This window comes from Staurois parvus, unplaced genomic scaffold (genome assembly GCF_062004578.1).
Source record: "Staurois parvus isolate SC_StPar_1 unplaced genomic scaffold, SC_StPar_1.0 ptg000686l, whole genome shotgun sequence".
NCBI lineage: Eukaryota > Metazoa > Chordata > Amphibia > Anura > Ranidae > Staurois > Staurois parvus.
In genome coordinates, this window is record NW_028318482.1 from 4,674,737 (window position 1) to 4,698,710 (window position 23,974).

At 41.2% G+C, this 23,974-nt stretch overlaps 1 protein-coding gene across 3 annotated transcripts in view; it reads left to right on the plus strand.

The window, feature by feature from the left end:
• TNNI3 (troponin I3, cardiac type) overlaps nucleotides 1-23,974 on the plus strand; it is an 82,453-nt gene that overhangs the window by 33,296 nt on the left and 25,183 nt on the right. For all 3 annotated transcript variants that reach the window (XM_089652585.1, XM_089652583.1, XM_089652584.1), the window contains 4 exons: nucleotides 2,869-2,910; nucleotides 3,909-4,040; nucleotides 5,403-5,492; nucleotides 23,659-23,844. In XM_089652585.1, the coding sequence (XP_089508711.1) occupies nucleotides 2,869-2,910; nucleotides 3,909-4,040; nucleotides 5,403-5,492; nucleotides 23,659-23,844 (450 nt within the window). The remainder of the gene's footprint in view (nucleotides 1-2,868; nucleotides 2,911-3,908; nucleotides 4,041-5,402; nucleotides 5,493-23,658; nucleotides 23,845-23,974) is intronic.

Here is a 23,974-nt window from a genome sequence, read left to right on the forward strand (position 1 = left end):
TAACAGAGTGAAGTGTTTACAAATGACTCTACAAGCAGAACGGGCAATTGTATGGCAAGAGCAGTCTGTTCAGGTGAGAAGAGCAAAGATGCAGCAATCACCTCTTTCCATGGCTTCACAGCAGCAACCTATGCAAACCCATGTAGACACAGGGAGAACATGCAAACTCCAGCCATGTGGTCCGTGGTTGGGATTCAAACCAAAGACGCTAGTACTGCCAGGTGAAAGTGCTAAACATTTAGCCACTGTGCTTGACAATACAGGGACAAATAATAGCAATCCTGATAATACACGGGCATCAAAGAACTACAATATGTAAAAAATATGGAGAGAGAGAGAGCCCTCTAGTGTGCTACTAGTTTTAGTGTAGCTAAATGTATTGTCGTATGACTCATGGTACCTGTGTGAATCTGTAATTAGGTCGGATTACTGCAGGTCAGGCTGGGTGACTGAGCAGGTTGGGACTCTATTGCCTCACCTGGTTCTGGAGGACCATGGAAGCTTCCAGAAGCCAGTGGGTGGAAGGGGTTGAGACCTATATCTGCATGTTTTGGGAGTCTAACCAATCCCAGGCTTGAAGGCCCTGGTAGTGTGGTGGGGATAAACCATAAATATGGGAGAGTTAGGCTAACAGGGAAGTCAGGTGGAAGATAGAGTGCTGAGGAAACTTTCAGTGGCCTGGGAGGGATCCCCTAGGTCTTGGGGGGGGGCGGGCCTCCAGACTGGGCTTGGGCTGTCTTAGGAAAATACATTCAGCATCACGGTATGAACAGAATTTATGCCTGGGAGCAGTGGGAGCAAGGACAGTGTGAGCACATCAGCACACCCAGGGATTCACAAGGGGAGAGACTGCCATGTGTAGCAAGCTTTCAAAGGACAGCATTGTGCCTAACCCTTTATCCTTGTCCTGAGAGATCTTCAGAGCAGCCAGAAGGTCTCTGCAGGCTGTGGAACTGGGAGCAGTTCTAAAGGGGAGAGGAGATTATGCTGCATGTAGTTTGCAACAATCTGAGCTAACTTTCAGAGGGGCCTAAGATTCCTTAGCTGGTAAGGAACTTTTGCTACTGATCTGTAAGGACTGACTGCATTCAAGGAGAATAGTCGAGGATCTTTTTCTGTAAATAGGAAAGAAGTTGTCCTCGTGCATTGATTCAGTCAAGCTGGGCATCCCATAATTCCTAATATCCCATCCAAGTTATTTCCCCTAATAAAATAACAAAAACCAAGTTCACGGACTGTTCACTGACTGTGGATGCAAGAGGGGGAAAATGCATGTTGCCTGGCTGTGCGAAGCTTAGGGGGACCCAGAAACACAGCAGCCCTCAAGAGGATAGCTAGATATATATATTGTATATTTCTATTATTGTTATTTTGTGCTAACAGCAAATAAAGCTGTCTTTTTACAAGGTTTGCTCAAACTGGTCAAGACAGCTTCCAGCCTGGTAACACGTGAGAACTGACGGGGTTTGCTAACTTTAAAAGTATTCTCATTTCTATCCTATCAAGAAAAAAATCTAATGTTTTTCTTGATAAACTGGTATTCATTCTGGAATAACAGTATTAATCAGTAGCATTTGTATTTTAGGACTGTTCTTTAATCCTATTGAGTACAGTGATGTAATGTGACCTCAGATTAGTCCTTGTGGGTCGCATTTGGACTGCTGCTCGTCGGAACTTGAACCTTAATGTATAGTTTGTCTACTAGCTATCCTTACAGACATTCACATATTTTATATCACAGGAAAGAAAGTGCATGGAGCTGATAGCATATAGATTATAGCGCAGGAGGGTGATAACCAGATTGATTTGGTGGTTTCCAATTTTTCAAATGCAATGAGAGTTATGCGGAAGGCTATGGCTCCCCCTAAGGTTGCTAGCAGTCCCAATGATCATTAATGTAAGAGGGAACTATTCTAACCAACAATATTAGGCTCCTTGCACACGGGGCATTTTAATAATGCTGTTAACGTTAGCTGTGTAAAGTCACGTTAGAAATGTGACTTTTTCAGCATTTTTTAGCGTTTTTGCATTAGTGTTTAGCAGCGTTTTTTTCACGTTTGCGCTTTTTAGCTTTTTTTGGTAAAAAAATATCAAAAAAATGCCGGTTTGCCACGATTTTACCCCGTTTTGCTGCAGTTTTCAGCGTTAGTGTTTTTACAGCTAAAAAACTCCTCTAGAAACCCACTAGTTCTGGGGGTTTTTTTCCAGCCAAAAAAATGTCCCTGCCAAAAAACGTTGATTACAGTCTATGTGTGCATGAACACATATGATAACATGCTGGGGGGTTTACTGGCTGTAGAAAAAAAAATGTCAAAAGCCAAAAACAGTAGCTGTAAAAACATCCAGTGTGCATGAGGACAAAGGGGTATTCTTTCCACTGACCACCAATGTATGGGGGCTTTTCTTCCACTGACCACCAGTGTAAGGCTAGGTTTATATCAGAGAAGGTGCGGGAAGAAGTGTAATTGCATGCCTGTCCGCACCCGCATAAAAAAAACATGCTACTGTTTAGGAGATGCATGGGGGTACCATTATTCTAAAAGGCATCCCCACACACTGGACATTGCAGCGTGGTTTCCTCTACTGGGAACCTTACTGCACTGCCGAGTCTTTGTAAAAGGTGCAGGGACCTTTTCCCTACATTTTCAGGAGGTATAGCAGTCCATTGAAATGAATGAGCTGCTATGCCCGAGCAAACACAGCTGTCAGAAACTGCATAGATTTGAAGAGGGGGCAAGGGAGCCCTTCTCCCACTTCTTACTTTGATCACCAATAGTCTGGAACACTGCTTTCTGATTGATTGCAATAACATTACTGTGTCATTGATACTGTCTAAATAATGTAACAAATGTGATTTGCTTTTAACAGAGAAAACCAAAGATTTCTGCATCCCGGAAACTGCAGTTGAAGGTAATGTGATTTTCTTTTTTTATATATTAGAGCAAACCATGAATAACATAATGGGAGAGTGTTTTAATATACAAAGATAGTGGAGGTAGTGTCTTACCTCTATGTCCTTTAGCCTGGGTTTACATACATGCGGTGCGGTATATTGCATGTGATTCGCACAGGAACCGCACCACATTCCTGTGCAAATCACATGCGATTTGTGTGCGGTGCGATTGGAGCCGTACATTTTGTATGGCTCTATTTGCACTGCACCCGCACTAAAAACGTGCAGGACCCTTTGTTGGGTCCGCACTAGAATCGGATTGCATGGGTATTCACACCTATGCGATACGATTCTGCACATTGCACCGCGTTTTGCGGACCGCTTTCAGGGTGTTGTTAACATACACACCCGCAGCGGTTCGCATGAACTGGGTGCGATTCTGATGCAGTACGGAATTGGCACTGAAAATGCTACGAATTCCGCATCGCATCATTGTGAACCAGGGCTCAGTGGGCAAGTGAGGATTTGTAAAATCACTGCTCCTCAAGTATTCATCATAAATGTTAACAATTTTGTAATGGTCAACCTGGCTATCCCTAAAGCTAATCTTTGATCTCTGTGTATCTCTAATAATGTCATTGATTCTTTTTTGGATGGACATGCTATAGCTATAAAATTTGTCCTGGAATACAACATGGATTATTTAATCAACAGCGCAAAGTGCAGTAACTTATAGCAACTATAGCAAGGATATCATTGGATCCTTCTGAACCAATACAGTAACCCATAACAATCATCAGAATTTGCTTTACTGAATTTACTTTGGTGGGTGCCTAACTGAAGTCAATAAGAGAATATAAAATGCTTTTTTTTTAACATTAGATTTTTTATTGAAAAATTTTCAAATACATACTGTACATAACATATGGATATAGTCATTGTTGTAGGATATGACATAAACCACTAGTAAACATGTGGGACAGAATAATGGTAAATGTTCTTTATTTTGATTAAGGGTCTGATGCTTCAGATTGCTAAGCATGAGATGGAACAGGAAGAGGAAGCCAGAGCCCAAGAGAAAGAGAGAGTCTTGGCTGAGCGCTGTGAACCTCTTCAACTTTCTGGATTGTCAATTTCTGAGCTTCAGGTAAAGAATGGTAATAAACAATAAGAAATTTCAGAGTTGGGAGCTCTGAAAACAGTTCTGTAAAAGGTCTGTAAAACATTCAAGCAATATTAAACCCAAAAGCAAACATTTTTCATCTTGCAGCTTACCAATTCTTACATGTCATAGCTGCATTCGTTTTCTTTTTTACATATTCTTTCCTTTATTTTCATCTGATGAACCAATCAGTAAATCTGCCGCTGTAGCAGTTAGAGTGTTAGGACTAACCATTTAACACTGCCAGGGGTGCTTACAATGATCAGGTTTTATTCATTTATGTAAAACCTTTATCTCAAAGGAAAAAAAAAACTGTTGCTGTAACTGCTTGCATAACTTCAGAGTTCAGCTTCAATGTGTTAGTGTATCTAAATGTGTTAGTACATCTAACACCCCCTCCTCCCCAGACTGACAATGATGCTGTGCAAAGGTTTCTCTGTTGCTCCTTCATTCAGAGTGGAGGTACTCTAATACAGGAGGTGTGTTACTGACCAGATCACCAGGTGAAAACAGAGGGGGAAAGGCCTAAAAAAGAAAACTAATGCAGCCATCACAGTATAAGGATTGGTAAGTAGCAATATATAAAATTTTTGGTTTTGGGTTTACTACTGCTTTCAACTCATATGTCATTTATACTGTATACATCCCCAATTCCAAAAAAGTTAGGACACTGTGTAAAATACATAAAAACAGACTGTAATGAATTGAAAATTTCATAAACCCATATTTTATTCACAATAGAAAATTTACAACATATCAAATGCCTAAACTGAGAAAATGTACCATTTCAAGAAAAAAATTAGGTAATTTTGAAATTGATGGCAGCAACTTGTCTCAAAAAGTTAGAACAGAGCAACAAAAAGCTGGCAAAGTAAGTGGTACAAACAAGGAGGAGCTGTAAAAACATTTGCAACTAATTAGGTTGAATATCAACAGGTCAAAACATGATTTGGTATAAATAGAGCATCTTAGAGAGTCAGATTGTCTAGGAAGTAAAGATGGGCAGAGGTCCACCAAAGGTGTGAAAAGCTGCATCAAAAAATGTTTGAACAATTTCAGAATAATGTACCTCAACATAAAATTGCAAAGACTTTAAATAGATCATTATCTACAGTACAGTACTAATCATCTGCATGGGAATCTTTGTTGGAACTTTTACTTTGCTTTTGTGTTTAAATAAAAGTGGGCTTCCATGTCCTTAAAACACAACTACCCCCACATCATATGACGTATAGACTTAGTGCTTGGGAATGCTATTTTAAAACAACCGCCACTTTTTTTTTTTTTTTAGATCAGAAGAGAAGTGATTATGCTGTTATATAATGGTTTTCATTCTTGTTCTTGTAGGATATGTGCAGAGAGCTTCATGCCAGGGTTGATGTTGTGGATGAAGAAAGATATGACATGGAAGCTAAAGTGAATAAAAATGTTATTGAGGTACTGTACAATTTGTCATGTATAAAAAATAACTTGGTTAATAATAAGTACTAAAAGCATTTAAAACTGACCCATCAGTAACTTTTCAGACCTGCATGAATAGGTATATATGAGTACACATGTTACAAAATATAAAGAAACAGTATAATTTAGAAAATTATCCTTCTATCCCTAAAAAAATTTTATATACCTGTTTGTGGTCTACATACACAATAATTAGCATACATTCATAAGAAAAAGTATATCTGATACTAGGCACACGTTAAGTGCAAGTTACAGAAACCCCCAGTTGCCTGTTGGAATTTATTTATTTTAATACTTGTGTAACACCCTCCTAGGTAGCTAGGGGGAGTTAGATGGTTGTTTTTAGTTAGAGGCTGAACAGCAGCCTGGTGGAATAGTCACAGGGGGTCAAATTTTGGTCAGGGCTGAGAGGCTCTGCAAACCAGCTCTTTGGAACTTACCTTTGATCTAGGGATTTGGAGGAGTCTCTGGAATTCAGTGGGCAGGGGTGAGAAGTGGCTGGTCTGCACTCTCAAGGGATCCTAGCCAATCCCCAAGCTGAAGGTTTGACATGGGGTCAGGACAGCCCTTAACAGTGACTGAGCCTACTCAGCAGCAGGAGCGTTCGGGTGGAAGATGGACTGAGCAAGATGGTGTTTAAAGCCTGGGAGAGGGTCCAGGAGAGGGGCCTACTTGTAGGCAGAGGAGCTGGAAGAGAGGATCTTTCAGCCTCACTGTCCCCTGAGAGAGGACAACCTGGGAAGCAGAGAAGGAGTCAGCCCAGCATAAGGCCTGAAGGCAGCCACCAACCCATAAGCTTACAGGGGAGACTAAAGGAGTAACCCCACACCTACTGGGCCGGATAAGGGGAAAGGGCAGTCGGCTGGGAAACCTGACTAGCCCCCATCTGGGACTGCTTTCATTTAAGGTGTCAGCTTCTGGGAACCCTCTGCCAGGGATTCCCTCAGGCAGCTGGGTGAAGAGATTTAATCTGGAGTCCGAGGTGGTACACAAGGAGAGGCTGGCTAACTATCCAAAAAAAAAAGAAAAAACCCTTTCTGACTATTGGTACATAGTTCCAGGAAGTTTTCCTCAGTTTTATAGTTCTTTGGGCATCCCATGTACCCCTCATCCCCATCCAAGTTGTCATCCTCTAATAATATACAAAAAACCAAGTTCAAGGACTGTTTACTGTTTCTGGAGTGCAAGGTCTGAAGGAACTGCATTTTGACTGGCTGTGCAGAACTATAAGCAGACCAAATCTCTAGCAACTCCTAAGGGAGTAGTGTTTCACTTGTTATAGTTGTACAATAGTGATAACAGGCGCACAGAACCAGGGTGGTAGTGAATAAATTATATAGCCTGTCCAATAAAAAATCCAGTGTAAAAACAGTCCATCCACTTGGCAAGCTGTGTAGAGAGCAGAAGCTCCAGTAACACGTAAAACAGAAGAAGACACAGTGCCTCTTCTGTAAACTGTTACAATTTATTAGTAAAAACAGAGGTTAGTACACTCACATTTTCAGAGTGAGACAAGGGCTCATATGTAGTATGGGTGGTGGGGCCATCTGAATGTCAGGCTCAGCACTGGGGCACAGTGGATGCACAGGCAGTGTGAAGCAGAGAAGCTGGTGGGAACCTCTTTCCAGGAAAGCCGAGATGGAGCGCACCATGGAGCACAGGCATCTGTGGATGTTGTGGAGTTGTGACGTCACCCAGGGGGAAGCAAAGAAGCAGCGCATTTCTGAGCATGTGCGAAGTCACAATCGGACATGCGTACTGCTTTGTCAAGCTATCTTACGAGCAACAGAAATGGGTTATTTATAGGCTGAGTGGGTGGCTTATGGGGCACTTCATAGAACTACATGGCTCAGCAAGGTGCTTCTCTGCTTCCCCCTGTGTGACGTCACAACGCCGCAACGTCCACAGATGCCTGTGCTCCACAATGCACTCCATCTCGGCTTTCTTGGATAGAGGTGCCCACCAGCGCTAGCTTCTCTGCTCCACACTGCTTGTGCATCCACCGTGCCCCAGTGTTGAGCCTGACATCCAGATGGCCCCGCCACTCATACTACATATGAGCCCTTGTCTCTCTCTGAAAATGTGAGTGTACCTACCTCTGTTTTTACTAATAAATTGTAACAGTCTGCACTTAGAGGCACTGTCTCATCTACAGATATACTTGTTGTAGTTGGAATTCCACAACTGTTTTCTACATAGTGTTTGTAAACTACTTCTAAAGTTACACCTGTCATTGTTAAGCACTTGCCCTCCCGAGAATTTACCCCCCTTCCTGACCAGGCAATTTTTTGTGTTACGGCCCACCGATGGCTTTCACTGACAATTGCGCAGTCATACAATACTGCACCCAAATGAAATTTACATCCTTTTTTTCTCATGCATTGAGCTTTCTTTTGGTGGTATTTGATCGTCTGTGCGCTTTTTATTTTTTGCACTATAAAAAAAAGACCAACAATGTTGAGAAAAAACAATATTTTTCTCTTTTTGCTATTAAACATGTCCAGTAAAAAAATTTAAAAAATCAAATGTCGTCATACATTTAGGTGAAAATGCTACATGTCTTTGCAAAAAAAAATCCCAATACGTGTAAATAAATTGTCTTACGTGAAAGTTATAGTGTTTACAAATGGCGGTATAGATACTGGAATTTTTTTTTTTACTAGTAATGGTGGCGATCAGTGACCTATAGCGGGACTGCGGCGGGCACTGGGGGGAACTGACTTGGTGTCACTGACATCCCCAGTGACAGCAATACAGTGATCAGTGCTAAAAAAAAAGCACTGACACTGTACTAATGCCACTGGGCAGGAAGGGGTTAACGTGAGGGGCAATCAAAGGGTTAATTGTGTGTCGGGAGTGTTTTTCTTAGGGGGCAGTGTGTGTGCTTTACTGTAAGCACACTGCTCTGGATGGCTGTGCTGTGCACAGCCATCCAGAGCAGTGTACCAAGCTGACATGGAGGAGGACTGTTAGCAAACAAAGCAGTCCTCCTCCCTGTCAGAGATGCTCGGTAATCACAGGGTGCCAGCAGGTAATCAGCATGCAATCCCGGTGATTGACAGCTACGGGCGTGAATTGCTGCGCGGGTAGGGCATACGAGCGGCTCGCTTGTGTCTCCTACCCGGAAACACAAAATCACGTATATATACGTGATTTTGCACACCCCGGCTGCCCTATAGCAGTATATCTGCTATAGGGCGGTCGGGAAGTAGTTAAATGCAAGTCCCAGTTCAAGTAATGTGGATATGCTTTGCAATGATATTTAATAGCGATGAGCCAAATCCACCTGGGTTCTGTTTGAGGCTGGCTCAGTGAACATTACTAAGGTTCAGAAGTAGACTCTGAACCCTATTGAAATCAATAGGAGCCCAAGGTGAAAACTGATATTTGTTATGGTCCTAATAGGCAACTGATTGTGAAACAAATGGCATGTTAGGCTGTGCACTGTCCTACCACAGCAAAAACCATTTTAAATTCATTTTGGTTGGGAGCAGTGATTTTGGTAATGCTTAAAGTGAACAATAAAAATGTAAAATTCCTTTAAATAACATGCCTGGGAGATACCTGACCCTGCCTGTGAAGTGAGGCATCTGTATGATGTATACAACTTACCACAGCAAAAACTGACATTGTATGTTTAAATCCCCCCACCTCCCCACATGTTGGGGGCATGTGGCCTGGTATAGTATGATGAAAGGGAGTATCCTGAACAACCACTGACAGCAGGAAGCTGCCATTTATAACAGTGTTGGTAATGCTGTTATTATACATGACTGTCAGGGTCCAGATCTGAACCTGTGACCTCTGCAGTGCCTGGCTGTAGCTCTCCAATTTAGATTGTTTACTGACTACTCTTCTGCTCTATTCCTACCTGCTATATCTGTAATTGGACCTCAGCTTGCTCACCTTGTGGTGGGGTGAGCCTGAGGACCACGACCTGTCACTAGCATGCAGCAAAACCTATCTCCACCATCAGGTGCTCTGGTGAAGATTGGTTAGAGCCCACGTCATCTGTCAGAGTGACCTGCTTGTGTACTCATCCTGCTGGTCGGTGGGAGTTTCTCTGCTATATCTACTGGTCTTCGAACCTGACCCTGACCATGACAACAATGTTCTGCTATTGCCAGGCATTTGTCATTACCCCTGAACAGACAGGGCTTTGTCCAAACTTGTGTTCACACCAAAATTTTAACTGATCCCTATTGTTTAGATAGAAGACAAATTGCTGCTATAACAATAACATCATGAGACAAGTTGCTTTTGGAACGGTGTGTAATACTGAAATAAGATATGAGCCCGTAATATGTAGGAAGGTTGATATTGAGCACTGCCATGCGCATGCCTTCAGTTGACCTGAACTTAATATATAATAGTACAGAACCTATAATATAAAAGTTCAGGCATTATTTAACAGAACCCCTTTAAACAAGAACCCTGTTTTAACCAGACCTACTCATTGCCAGGGTACTCGTAATATGTTAGAAAAATTATAATGTTCCAAAGTTAGGAGTGAAAGTGCACAAAGGTGGATATGTGACAATCCTAGAGAGGAAAATGTTAGGGAAGAGTAGAAAAGGCATAAATATTGGCCTTCCATATGGCAATCAGCCAATCTGCCATTTCTGCAGTACAAAGCTAGTTGAAATAGGTAAATATTGCCTGAAGATCCCCCCCCCCCCCCCATCTATGCCTAGCATAAGTCCTATTTAAACACTAATTATGGCCATACACATGGCATTTTTCAGTCACAAAAACTACTGAACAAATCAATGCAAACTATTACTAAAAGCTTCAAATGAAACAATTAAATGATAGAAAGTTACAATGATAATTTTAGCAATCAAAGGGTTGATAGTGATTGAAATTGCCTGACAATTGCTGAGTGTGTGGTCAGGGTAATGCAAATCTGCAGAATTAATATCACTTGACATCCACAAGGCCCTCAACACCGTTGAATTGCACTACCTTCAGGCTGTAAAATTTAATATGTGATTTGGACTGGGCTTTCTTACATGGATGCCTCTCCTGTGCACTACTCCCATTGTTTGTGTATATGCCAGTAACATAATTTACCTATATTATCATAAAAAGAGTAGAATGAGACAGCACTGCCCTTGTACCCCTATTTGATTGACCTAGCTATGGTACATTATGCTAGTCTGACTACTTCAAGTCCAGACACGTTCACCTCCTACCAGTCCAAGCCAAATTTCAGCTTTCAGCACTATCACACTTTGAGTGACAATTACTCAGTCATACAACATTGTACCCATATGAAATTGTTATGCTTTTTTCAGACGGGGCTTTCTTTTGGTGGTATTTGATCACCACTGGGTTTTTTCTTATTTGCTATATAAATTAAAAAATACCGAAACTTTTGAAGAAAAATAATTTTTTGCTTAGTTTTTGTTATAAAATTTTGTAAATGGATAGTGTAGGCCAAAATGTACTCTGTTAAATTTTTGGGGTAAAAATAACCCAAAACAGTTTATATTATTTAGTCTGTGTGAAAGTCTACAAACTGTAGGATGTATATTTGAAAATTGATCAGTTGAGATCCTAAAATGCCAGATGCTGGTATGGCATATGGCAGTGATCAGGACGCTGGTATGGGGTATGGTGGTGGTCAGGACATTAGTATGAGGTATGGCGGTGATCAGGATGCTAGTATGGCAGTAGCCAGGGTGCTGTTATGGGGTATGAGGTGATCAGGATGCTGGTATTGGGTATGGCTGTGACCAGGATGCTGTTATAGGATATGGAAGTGACCAAAATGCTGGTATGGGGTATGGCAGTGATCAGGGTGATGGTGTAGCATATGGGGTGATCAGAATGCTGGTATGGGGTATGGCGGTGATCAGGATGCTGGTATGGCAGTGTTCAGGGCACTGGTATGGCAAATGGCAGTGGTCAGGGTGCTGGTATGGCAAATGGCAGTGGTCAAGGTGCTGGTATGGTGAATGGAGGTGATCAGGGTGCTGGTATGGCATATGGCAGTGATCAGGGTATTGGTTTGGGGTATGGCAGTGATCAGGACACTGGCATGGTGGTGATCAGGACATTGGTATGGCATATGGGGATGTTATTATTATTTATTATTGATATTGAGGGGCAGTGATTGGGGACACTGGGGCACTGGGGTGGCTGGCACTGCAGTGTGTGAATGTAAAAGCACCCTGACAGGCTGCTGCGCACTCGCACACTGCAGGATTGCTTCTTTCTGCTCTCATACTGATATATTTCTATCATCCTGAACACAGCGGTCCGGGCGACACACCAATCACCGGAGCCATCAATGCGGGCTGATGTACAGGTACACTGCTTGCCATCCGCCATCTATGTAGAATGGGCGGACAGGAAGAGGTTAATACATCAGCCCCCTCAGTCCCTACAGCAAAAATGATTGCCTTGAAAAGATACACTGGTGTATTTAAATTTAGGATTGTAGCATATTGGAGTTGCTTAAAGCAGAGTTCCACCCAAAAATGGAAGCTCCGCTTATCTGCCTCCTCTCCTCCTCCTCTACCACAGGTCCCAGAGGACTGCGGCCCATTCACAATGCGCAACGCGCTTCACGCATGCATAGTAGAAAAATGCCATTTTCCCTTTGTGAAGATGGCGGCACCAGCACCGGACAGCTGATTGAAGAATTGGCTCGGGGTGAGGACACCGCTGGATCCCTGGACAGGTAAGTGCCCTAATATTTAAAGTCAGCAGCCACAATATTTGTAGCTGCAGGCTTTAAATTTTCATTGGCGGAGGGCCGGGGGTCAGAACTCCACTTTTAATTTTAAAAAACATTGCTAAATTTAGCTAACATAGTAATACCCTTTAAATGATGTACCTGCCGAAACATCTCCCCAGTGTTTCAATCTGCTACAATTTGCACCCCAATAATTAAATTTCTGTAATAATTACATGTATTTTTAGATGTTGAAGTCCTAATCTGGCACCAGGTACAGATATTATGTAGAATGCAAATTGAGACTGTTTTATCTAAACGCCCCATTTAGTTTGTAAGACTTCCAGGATGCAATTGGGGTGGGAAAGGTTACATTTTTACATCTGCTTTGAAGTGTGTAGCCCAAACCTTTCTTTTCAGTTTATTTTTGGCTGTTTGCGACCTAAGAACACAACAGGAAGTGAAAGTAAGCATCCAAAAAGTGACAGAATGTCCACTCTTGCACAATTGTCACAGAAACACATGTTCCCATTAGAAGAAGATTTCCCTTCACCTTTTTATCTGGTGACAACTGTAAAATGTTGGATTTCCCATCACCTTTTTTTGTTGACAATGGTCACCAGGATAAATTGACAGTGTGAACCTATATAAGTATAAAATATGCAGCACTAAAGGACAATGTGTAATCGCAAATGACCGTGATCATAAATAAGATAAAAAAAACATATAAAACAAAGTTTCAATGGCGTTTAACAACGCTGAAGACTATACAGAACAGTCTCATGTGTGAATCCTGGAAAGGTGCATATAGTGACAATTGTGAGAAAGTCAATAAAGCTATATAGTGTAAAACTCCGTGACTCCTGTGGCTGTGGAAAATGGATATATATTGCACTAACCAGATAGTGCAATCACTTGCGCATTGGACTATATAAGACCTACTCCTAGGTGCTCAGGATCTGGAAACACTGCAAATGGATGAAGTCATCAGGGCAGAAGCAACCACCAGGTGTCATACATCCAGGACAGGTTAACCAGTCTCCAGCAATACAGGTCTCAGCCACCAGGGGGATCATGCACATATGTATTCGTCAGGTCAGGAAACACCTTCAAAAGGGGGGCTCGCAGGGACAAAGCAAGCCCAAGAGAAGAAAGGCTCCAATGGTGTAGTAATTTTATTACTCAAAATGAAAATGACATCAAAGTCAAATGAACATAACACTTACATTTAAAAATCCAAGACTGCCACCGGCCGTCCATAAGGGCCGTGCGGTGTGCTAGTAATGGTTAGGGGCACCTCCCTAACGCGTTTCGTTACACACACTTTATCAAAGGGAGTGTGCCCATTAATCTGATCAGTTTTATATATGTAGAATGCAAATCGAGACTGTTTCATCTAAACGCCCCATTTAGTTCAATCTACATCTAGAAGGTTTGTAAGACCTCCAGGATGCAATTGGGGTGGGAAAGGTTAAATGTTTACATCTGCTTTGAAGTGTATAGCCCAGACCTTTCTTTTCAGTTTATTTTTGGCTGTTTGTGACGGAAGAGCACAACAGGAAGTGAAAGTAAGCCTCCAAAAAGTGACAGAAATGTCCACTCTCACACAATTGTCACAGAAACACATGTTCCCATTAGAAGATTTCCCTTCATCTTTTTATCTGGTGACAATTGTAAAATGTTGTATTTCCCATCACCTTTTTTTGTTGACAATGGTCACCAGGATAAATTGACAGTGTGAACCTCCCCAGCAGGGACACAGACAGCAATAAATTAGGGGTCTAAACTTTTCATATGCAACTAAATATAGAAAAAAGTGCTGGCTATACATGCCCTTTAGGATTGCAACGCATTTGTTTCCTTTGATAAACTCAAAAACAAATTTGACTTAACTAACCATATTTTCAATTTATAACTATCTTTCTATCATTCCAACAATATTACTTACCCCTGGTTAACATATATACAGCCGTGTGGGCCGCGTTTCGCACGGGCATGGGAGCCCATTCATTTGAATGGACTCCCGTGCACTGTGACACGCAGGGAAGAAGTTCTTGCACTTCTTCTGAAAACGCATCCCGCACAGGAACCTTGGTTCCCAGTATGGCTGCAGTTTCCAGTGCCCGCGGTGTGCCATTAGAACTAATGGCACCCACCCGCGGGTCCGCATTCCTCTGTGCGGGTGGAGCGGCTGCACAGATTTTTGTGTGGATCCGCAGCCGCACCACCTGCACAGATATGAACCAAGCCTAAAGGCTCTTCTGGTGCTCCATGCATAGAAAACCCTTCTTTACTTACCTGAATCTGCAATTACATGATTTTGCACAGTAGCTATTCCAGTTGTGGAGATCGGTGATCCACATCTGCACTCAAAGTCTGCTGATTGATCCCATCACCTCCCACTGTTATAACAGCGCTGTGATGATAGTGAGGTCTGATAAACCCTACACCGCATGAAGAGAACAGGGGAGTAGCACTAAACCCTGTGCCATCCTCACTTTCATAATTGTCACAGAGTCATAAGTCAGTAACAAAATTGGTCTGATTTAAATCTCATGTCTGTAGTAGGCGTTCATGGAAGGTGACACATTTTACAAAACACAGGCCTGCTGTAATGCACTTGGAATGAATGTAGGACATCAATAACCTTTACTAGCCCAGGGTCTTCAAAAGACGTCTGATGAAGCCTTGGTCATAAATGGCCAAGTCATAAACAACATGGCCTGATTATTTTATTTAAAGTATGAGTTAAATAACACACTACACTAAAAGACTGTAATCTCTGTGAAAGCAGGTCTTGGACATATGCTGTGCTATTACATTTCTGAGTACTAATGCTAGACCAGCAATGATCTCCTCCTAAAAAATTAGAACAACTTCCACAATAAGTAGTTAAACACCTTATATAATTTCTACAATGTCATTAAAGGCCCTTTTGGCAATCCATTCATTTTTGGTCTGTTAAAATACCAACTTTGACAAATGAAGATTTAGAAGAAGTTGAAGAAACTTTTTTCTGTATTGTAATAAGCACACAAGACTTGGCATCTCAATTTCAAGGTATTAACTGGCTGTACTAAAGATATATAAGGTGCATGAAATGGGTTTACAAGGCTCTGTCAAATGTCCTTCAGCAAATGATGTGCGTTGAATGCGACCCTATAGTAAGAACAGAATACAAAATGAAAAAAAAAACTTGAACAAAAGAGGAATAGAAAAAAAGCAAAGTTACTTTGCAGGATATTCTGTTGATCTTTCTTACAAGTATATAGAATTGAACATCTTCATAGGTAAAAAAAAAATACTCAGCAAATGAAAAAAGGAAGCTTTACAGTAATCATATAACATCTCTGAATGGTAGCCATTTTCGTAATGGTCAGGAAATTTCATTTGAACTGTCATGTGTAACTATTTTTTAAATGAACCACAAGGTGGCTCTATGGCTCTAATTCTCTCTTTATAAGCTTGCAATATGCTGGTCAATGCTTTCTATCTAGTAAATGTAAATATTGTATACAGAAGGCCAATATGTAAGTATGTATTGTATACATACTATAGTACATAAATGATACAAACACAGTAAATTTAAATACTTTCAGTTCTAAAAATAACTTGTGTGTGAGATAGATATACTATATATATATATATATATATATATATATATATATATATATATTGTATAGAGAAAAGAATCACATATATAGAAAGAACCAGATCTGTTTATCAAACAACCCAACATTTTTTCAAAAGCTTTTCTGATAACTGAGATGGCCAATAAACGATATCACTTTAAAGGATAAGTTCACCTTTAAAAAAAATAAGAAATGGACATTTTTTTGCAAGTAAAAAAATGTACATATACTATTTTTTTGTAGGAGCCTGGAAAGCATCTTACTGTCAATCAGCAGATCGTGGACTGTCAGTGTAAGCTCTTTGCTCGTACATCATCAGGGCAAGTGGTAACACAATGAGATGAAGACTCAATGAAATACTACAGTGCTGAATAGCGACGTGGTAGTTCATTGAGAACTACAAACCGAAAGCACCAAATTATGTCGGTACTTGTAATTCATTCATTCACAGAACTCTGTGAATGAATGATACAGCAATGTGGGCAGAGCCCCGCATGGCCTTGCTCTTTCCAAAAAGTGACAGCTGGTACAGGGAACCTCTCCCTGTATTGCTGCCACACAGATGCAGTGAATCCCTGAAAGGCCACAGGAGCAGGAACATGTTACATGTTACACCCTGAAAATGGGTGTAACATGTTCCTGAAGATGAACTTATCCTTTTACATCATGCTATTTGCTAAGACACAAAAAAAGAAACACTTCATAACTGACTATAGTTGTGACACAAATTGTTTGTATAGCTCCATGAATATTCATGGTAAATACTTATAATGTTACTAAACCCACAACAGTAAAATCAGTCTGTATATGCAGTAAAGCATGCTTGTTATACTCACTGTGGAACCTAAGGGGTTAATGCTCTGCATTGTGTTAAAAGGCTGTTTGATCCGGTCTTCTCTGATCCTCCCCTTCTTTCAGTGCCCCCCTCGTATCTCCTGATAAGACATATCATGTGGAGTCTGCACATGTTCAGTTTGGTGTGTATTGCTAGAGAGGTTTTTTTTTTCTTGGAATGGTGCATGTGATCAGCACAGGGCCAATCAGCACTGTTAGGGTCAGAAGTTAGGGGTCCTACATCCTCCTAGAGCAGAATGAAAACTCCTCCTACAAGCTGTAACATGTGCTGTACACTGATAGAAGTCACAAGACTGCTATATGCTAATGAGAAAATGTATTTAGCAGTTGATAGTTACTAAAATAATGGCATTTCCATATTATGTGTACTGTGGGAGACCAGAGAGAATGAATGCAGAGTCCTGAGTTTAGTAACACTTTAAATTTTGGCACGGCCACATTGTTTTCCAATTGTGACAGTGGTTGTGAGGAGAAGAACCCTTGCCTGCTGTCACAGAGAGGGGAGCGCTGGCGGCCAGAGGTGGGTGCATAGGAGCTTGTTACATGTTACACCCTTAGTATGGGTGTAATATGTAGCATGCTCCTAAAGGTGAACTTATCCTTTAAAGTGATATTAAATCCAAAAACATAAGTTATATTACAGTTTACCAACCTTTAAATGTGGTGACTGGATTACTTTTTTTTTTCGTCCTCCACTTTACCTGGTAATTCGGCCAGTAACACACTTTCTGTCTTAGGGTGTCTTCACTGTTTGGAAAGCAGCATTGCCAATTTGGGGAGAGGGTAAAGTTATACGTACTAACAGATTTAGATGGACGTGACTAAAAATTCAAAGCCGTACTCCAGCTAACGTTTTTTAAGCAGTTACAGCAACAGTTTTTCTTCCTTTTGGGATAATGGTTTTACATAGATTAATAAAAGCTGATCATCGTAAGCACCCCTGTCAGTGTTAAATGGTTCATCTCAACCCTCTAACTGCCACTTTTTCTGGACATGTAGTCTGTTGAAGGAAGATAATAAATAACGGATTTACTGGGTGGATGAGCTGGTGAAAAAAAAAGGGAAAAAAGCCCCCCAAAAAAGAAAAGGAATGCAGCCACCGTATCCAAAAATGGGCAATCTGTAATGTAGTACATTTTGTTTGTGGGTTTAATATCTCTTTAAAGAGAAAATTTTATTTACTTTCATTAGATCAGTAATATATGAACTCTGACTGAGTGGTACTACTGTATTTTCCACATTGTTCTTACCACTTTATTAGGTAAGACCAGTACTGGTTGTGGCAGTTTTTGTGTTACCAGAACAGCATTCTACACATTTATTCTCCTTGTAAAAAGTAAATATGCGAGCGCTATCTGAAAGAAAAATAGCCGCTGAAACACCTAAAAAGGCAACCGAACAGAACCTTCCAATGCAAATCTCAATATGAAGGTGCAGCGCTGAAAACTAAATATGCAGCATAAATCTCATCATTATTATAAGGAAATGAGAAGATGCAGTTTTAAAAAATGTGCAGCATGAATAAATCGATAACATATACTCAGTATGTAGGTATAGATAATCAGCAATACCAGATCAATCAAGAAAATAAACAAATAAATGTGCATAAATGATGTCACCAATAGGTGAGTAAAGTGCAAAAAAAAGTCCCAGATGTATTGCCCACGTGAGGATCCTGTATGATCCCGATAAGCATGCATGGAGAGTTAGTCCAAGTGGCAGATATTCAATGTAAATGAAATGCGCACTCACCAGAAGTGCATGTTAACACGCATTTGAGATATAACCTATCTCAATAGGTATAGTTTAGGTCATCCGCCTCCCAGATCAGGTCAGGTCAGGATACTTCCCAGTCACATCTGCATGTGACTGGGAAGTATCCTGATGCGGTCCTTGATGCGTATCACCATAGGGGCTCACCCTTAATGCAGCCTCTGCGAATGTCCCTCATGAATAGGGACCAATAAAGGAGACCACATAGCGAGATACCGTAGGGAATTGTATTCCATCGAACGAAAAGAGCAATGACAAAGTGAAATAAAAACACTGACCGTATAATGGTCTTAAAGTAAGCCCTGTACCCTATGACTACGTGCATAGCACGAAACACGTCAGCTGGGCTACAGCAACTGGACGTCTAGCCACCGCTGGTGGCCTTCCTGAATTCCCATTATACGGTCAGTGTTTTTATTTCACTTTGTCATTGCACTTTTCATTCGATGGAATAAAGTTCCCTACGACATTTATTCTCCTGAATTGGTTTAGTAGGGGGCCAGATGGAGACATCTATCGATAAAAGTCATAAGGCATTTGATGTTTTTTATGCAATAGCATTAATGCAATGTCATGCCTACATACTGTATAGCAGCATATTAAACATTTGAGATCCTTACACTCTACCAAACCCAGAGTTTGGAGGGATGCTTGGCAGGTTACAAAACACTCATCAAATTAAGTCTAAGGTAGTAAGGAAGTACCAAAAAGTGATACTATGAAAAAATGTTGTATTCATTGCCTATAAATTATTATAAGTTCTTAGTTGATTTAGTTTCAATAAAATGTATACTTGCTTGTGGCTATTGATTTCTGCATTTTTTATATGATGCCTGTCCTTTGTATTGCCTTATTAAAGAGATAACAAAGGCTAATTTATTTTTTAAAATAAGAAAGGTGGAACTCTTTCTTCTTCTGGGTGCCCCTTTAGCAAGCTGTGTGTTATGGGAACACCCATACAGGCATGCTCCTTAGCCAGGCTGTGTGGGTCCATAGACACGCACAGTGCATATAGGCCACTCCTTTGCTCCCTCATCCCAGGAGTTTGACTGACAACAGCAGGAACCTATGGCTCCCACTGCCCTCAGTGACTCCTGTAAGACTAGGAGAGGTGAGCAGGGCTACAGCTGGGCCTGCAGAGGACCAGTAAGAGGAGTCAAGTAAGTGTTTAGGAATGGGGGGACAAATAGGTGTGTTTTTTTTACCTTAGTGCAGGCAATGCATTAAGTTAAAAAAAGTTAAACTTTCGAACGACTTCGAACATACAATATATACTACACTCACTGGCCACTTTCTTAGGTGCCCATTGCTAGTACCGGGTTGGACCCCCTTTTGCCTTCAGAGTTGCCTTAATTCTTCATGGCATAGATACAACAAGGTGTTGGAAACATTCCTCAGAGATTTTGGTCCATACTGACATGAGTTACTGTTGCCTTTCTATCATCTCGAACCAGTCTGCCCATTCTCCTCTGAACTCTGACATCAACAAGGCATTTTCGTCCACACAACTGCCACTCACTGGATATTTTCTCTTTTTCGGACCATTCTCTGTAAACCGTAGAGATAGTTGTGTGTGAAAATCCCAGTAGATCAGCAGTATTATAAGTTTGCAATATGCTGGCCAATACTCACACATGCCCATCAGGCATCAACAACCATGCCACATTCAAAGTCACTTAAATCCCCTTTCTTCCCCATTCTGATGCTCGGTTTGAACTTCAGCAAGCTGTCTTTACCACATCTAGATGCCTGAATGCATTGAGTTGCTGCCATGTGATTGGCTGATTAGCAATTTGTGTTACTAAGCAATTAAACAGGTGTACCTAATAAAGTGGCTGTTGTGTGTACATTGTAATTATCCTGACTTGAAATTCACAACTCTCTGCACAAATGTTTTTGCGTCATTAATGTGGGGAGAGGTTAAATTTGACAATGGGAACTCTGGCTCTTATCTATGCCTCAGTCTAATATGATGCCACAGTATCTTTCTTAAAATTACAACCACATCCTGAAGGGAAGTTGCTTTTTATGATATAAAGGAGTCCCAGTTTCGTATCTGCTTCTCTCATTTTAACTTCCCATGTCTCTGTTCTTGCAAGATAGCTAATGTGCACAAACAACTGTTTTTCTATGTCATAATTACAATACCATCAACCACAGTATGGAGCTCTTAATTGTTAAAGTTCCTTGTGCTAGTTTAAAGGTGTTAATTGAATTAAATTCCCTCCTTCCTCTGAAAGGATGCCTTTTCAATGGCCCTAAAATGTAGCCTTAGTACCTGCAAGGTAATGTGTTCACTGTTTCAGGAACCAGTCTCTTTGCATTTGCTGCAGTTAGTTGTTAGTTTTAAGGGTTTAGCAGACAATGAATGGCAAAAAAAAAACATTAATCTGGTACATTGTCTCCTTGGTTAATTAAAATGTATTATTTTCATGTTTGAATCCTCGCTCAACCCAATTATTTTTTCAGTGAATTGCAATTAGTATTTTAGACACATGTGAAGTTACTTCTGTGAGCTCAATGCATGTAAGTATATTCAAAGTGGTTCTGAAGTCTAAGCGTTTTTTTTACCTGAATGCATTCCCTGCATTGCGGTAAAAACTCTTTAATACTACTTCCCCCCTTTCCCCCTCTCAGTGCTGTGGCACTGTCCTCTCTTCCTCTCTTTACAGGAGACACAGGCATCAGTGGGAGCCACAGGCTCCTGCTGCTGTCAGTTAAATCCTGTGGGGAGGGAACAGGGGGGCATGCCTGAGCCAGGCTGTGTGGGCCTATGGGCACAGACAGCCCTGCTCAGAAACATGCCTGCATAGGTGCCCCCACAGTAGAGCACTGGCAAAAGGACTTCAGAAGAGGAGGTTCGGGACCACTGTGTGCAATACCACTGCACAGAGCAGGTAAGTATAACCTCATAACAAAGCTGACAGTGCTTTGTTTTTGTGCTATGTTGCACATATCTTTATTTAATTTGATGGTTATTGTTTGTATATGCTTAGAATTACAGGGAAGTGATGCTTCCATCACTCAAAATGTAATATTCCACCCCCATTGTCTTTATTGGGCATAGAGGGGGAGGGAGGAAGTGGGCTGTCATTTATCAGAGTGTATACACCCAAGTGTCTGACCCTATAGTCATGTGGGCTGCTCAGATAAGAAAAAGGAGGAAATAACAGCTTAAAAGGGATCTGAAACTGGAGCATGCTCAGTAGATGTGGCAATGTCTGGTCTGCTAAATCTCCGCTTGCAGCAGGGACACAGAGGGACATTGAGCAGCAGGATCAACCAGGTTTTTTTGCAGATTACAAAAAACAAATCCCATAGTGACTGAGTGAGTATGAGTGAGTATGAACAGCATGTAATAGAGCATGTGCTGACAGTTTTTAATGATGTGGGTTTAATAGCACTTTAAATAATCTATTTTTATGCTGTACATATCAATGGTGATTTGTAAAATGTGAAACTGTAAATCTGATAGAGCCAAAAAATGTACAAATTTTATTTTAATCTGAAATGAAAGGCTGTGTGTTAACACCTATAATCATTCAATGGCATTTATGAGACATAATTACTTGCCCTTTTAGGGTAAAGTGACACTATATCCTGATAGCTTACCACCCAGCAAAAGTGTGCTTGTTGTAGGTGATGGCCACAGGTGCCACTGCCCAGGGACATGGGGAACCATCCTGCATGTGCCCTCTGTCCCTGTACAACAATAACAATGAGGGTTGTCACCCGCAGATGACCATATGGTAAATAATCTTCCCAGGCTCCACACCAGAGGAACCAAAAGGATCATGACTCCTTGTCAGCCGATGACATTGGTCTGTTCCTACCTGTCCAGGCACCAGACCACAGATCATTTTGAAGTCAACAGTGAAGAACACTAAATACCCTCTACTAGTTCTTCAGTACAGTACATTAATCTTGCTCCAACCTGTAGGATTGGAAGGGAACACCACACACATGCAAGACCTTGCTTCTTTCATGATCCAGGCCCTGTCCCTAGAAAGGTTCTGTATCACGTCAGCCATAGAGTAGGGACCTGCCACTGAAAAGAGCATGTTTAGACAGGCTCAAAACCACCCTTCTGACTGCAAACCTCTATCACTGGCCACCACCATCCCTGTCCTGTACTGACTAATCCTCATTCCCCTCATTACACACATTGAGATGGCACACACAAGTGTATCTTCATTAAGTGACCAGACTTTGCAGAATAAATAAACTTATTTTCTGAGTGTAGTTCATGATGTTGGTACAAGATGTTACATTGCTTTGGGTAAGAGGTATCATTTACACAGTCATCTCCATTACAGAAGACTGAGAGAAGCAATGGGCCCATTAGTTGAACATAAGTCATTCAACTTCTCCATAGTTAACAATGACAATCCCCTTTTTGGTAGCTTGACTGCTATATAAAGATTTAACTGTGGAAATGATATGTATAATAGTGTACAATGGTGTATGTACCTTTATCTCAAACTCTTCCCACACATATACTGACTCTTAACACTTTCTGAGGTCAGGTCTCATTACAGGTGGACTCCATCCTCCACTAACAATCACATCCTAGGATGTGTGGCCTCTCCTGCTCTTCCATGGGTCCGAAAAGCATTACGCCCCAGGGAACACTTCTTTTTATACGTTCAATAGTTTTCTTGCCTCCAGACAATGCACACAATTAACTCCATGTGTACTGGGCATTAATTCACACATAAACACAGTGCCTATAGTAACAATATGCATAAACACAATGCCCACATTAATACCTGCCATCTTACTCACCCACCCACACTTTCTTGCCACGTCTTTGCTCCATCACAGCTCTCACACTGATGCTCTAAAATACTAGGGGTTCCAGGTATTAGAGAACATGTATCTCCCCTATGTGACAGTGCTTGGGTCTCATCAACTAATCGCCAGGCTCAAACTCTGTCATGTGGTGGTGGTCGTGGAAGGGTGGATTTAGGAGGTGGCAGTGACATCATCCACCATTGTAAGCTTCAACACTGGAACATACATACGGTGTACTCTAGCAGCAGGGAACAGTGCGGGAGAGTGGATTGGTGAGAAAACCTTGCTGGGGGGTGGACTATCAGAAGGTACTCTCATTTTGCTCTAAATAGACAGGTGTCATTGTTTTTCTAAGTAAACAGAAACTTTCAGCTCTGATCTAAAATGTTGCCTTTTTATTGCACAGATTGAGGACTTGAATCGGAAGATTTTGGACCTCCGAGGGAAGTTCAAACGCCCAACACTGCGGAGGGTACGCTTGTCAGCAGATGCCATGATGCGAGCACTTCTGGGCACAAAACACAAGGCAGCCATGGATCTAAGAGCCAACCTAAAACAAGTCAAGCAAGCCAAAAAAGATGATACAGATAAGGTAAGTGCAAATTGTAGTTATTTTGTTTGTATGTTTCCCTTGCATTTCCATCTCTTGACATTTGAGGATACATCTAGCAAATAATCTGTGAATTAAAGTGTTACTAAACCCACAACAGTAAAATCAGTCT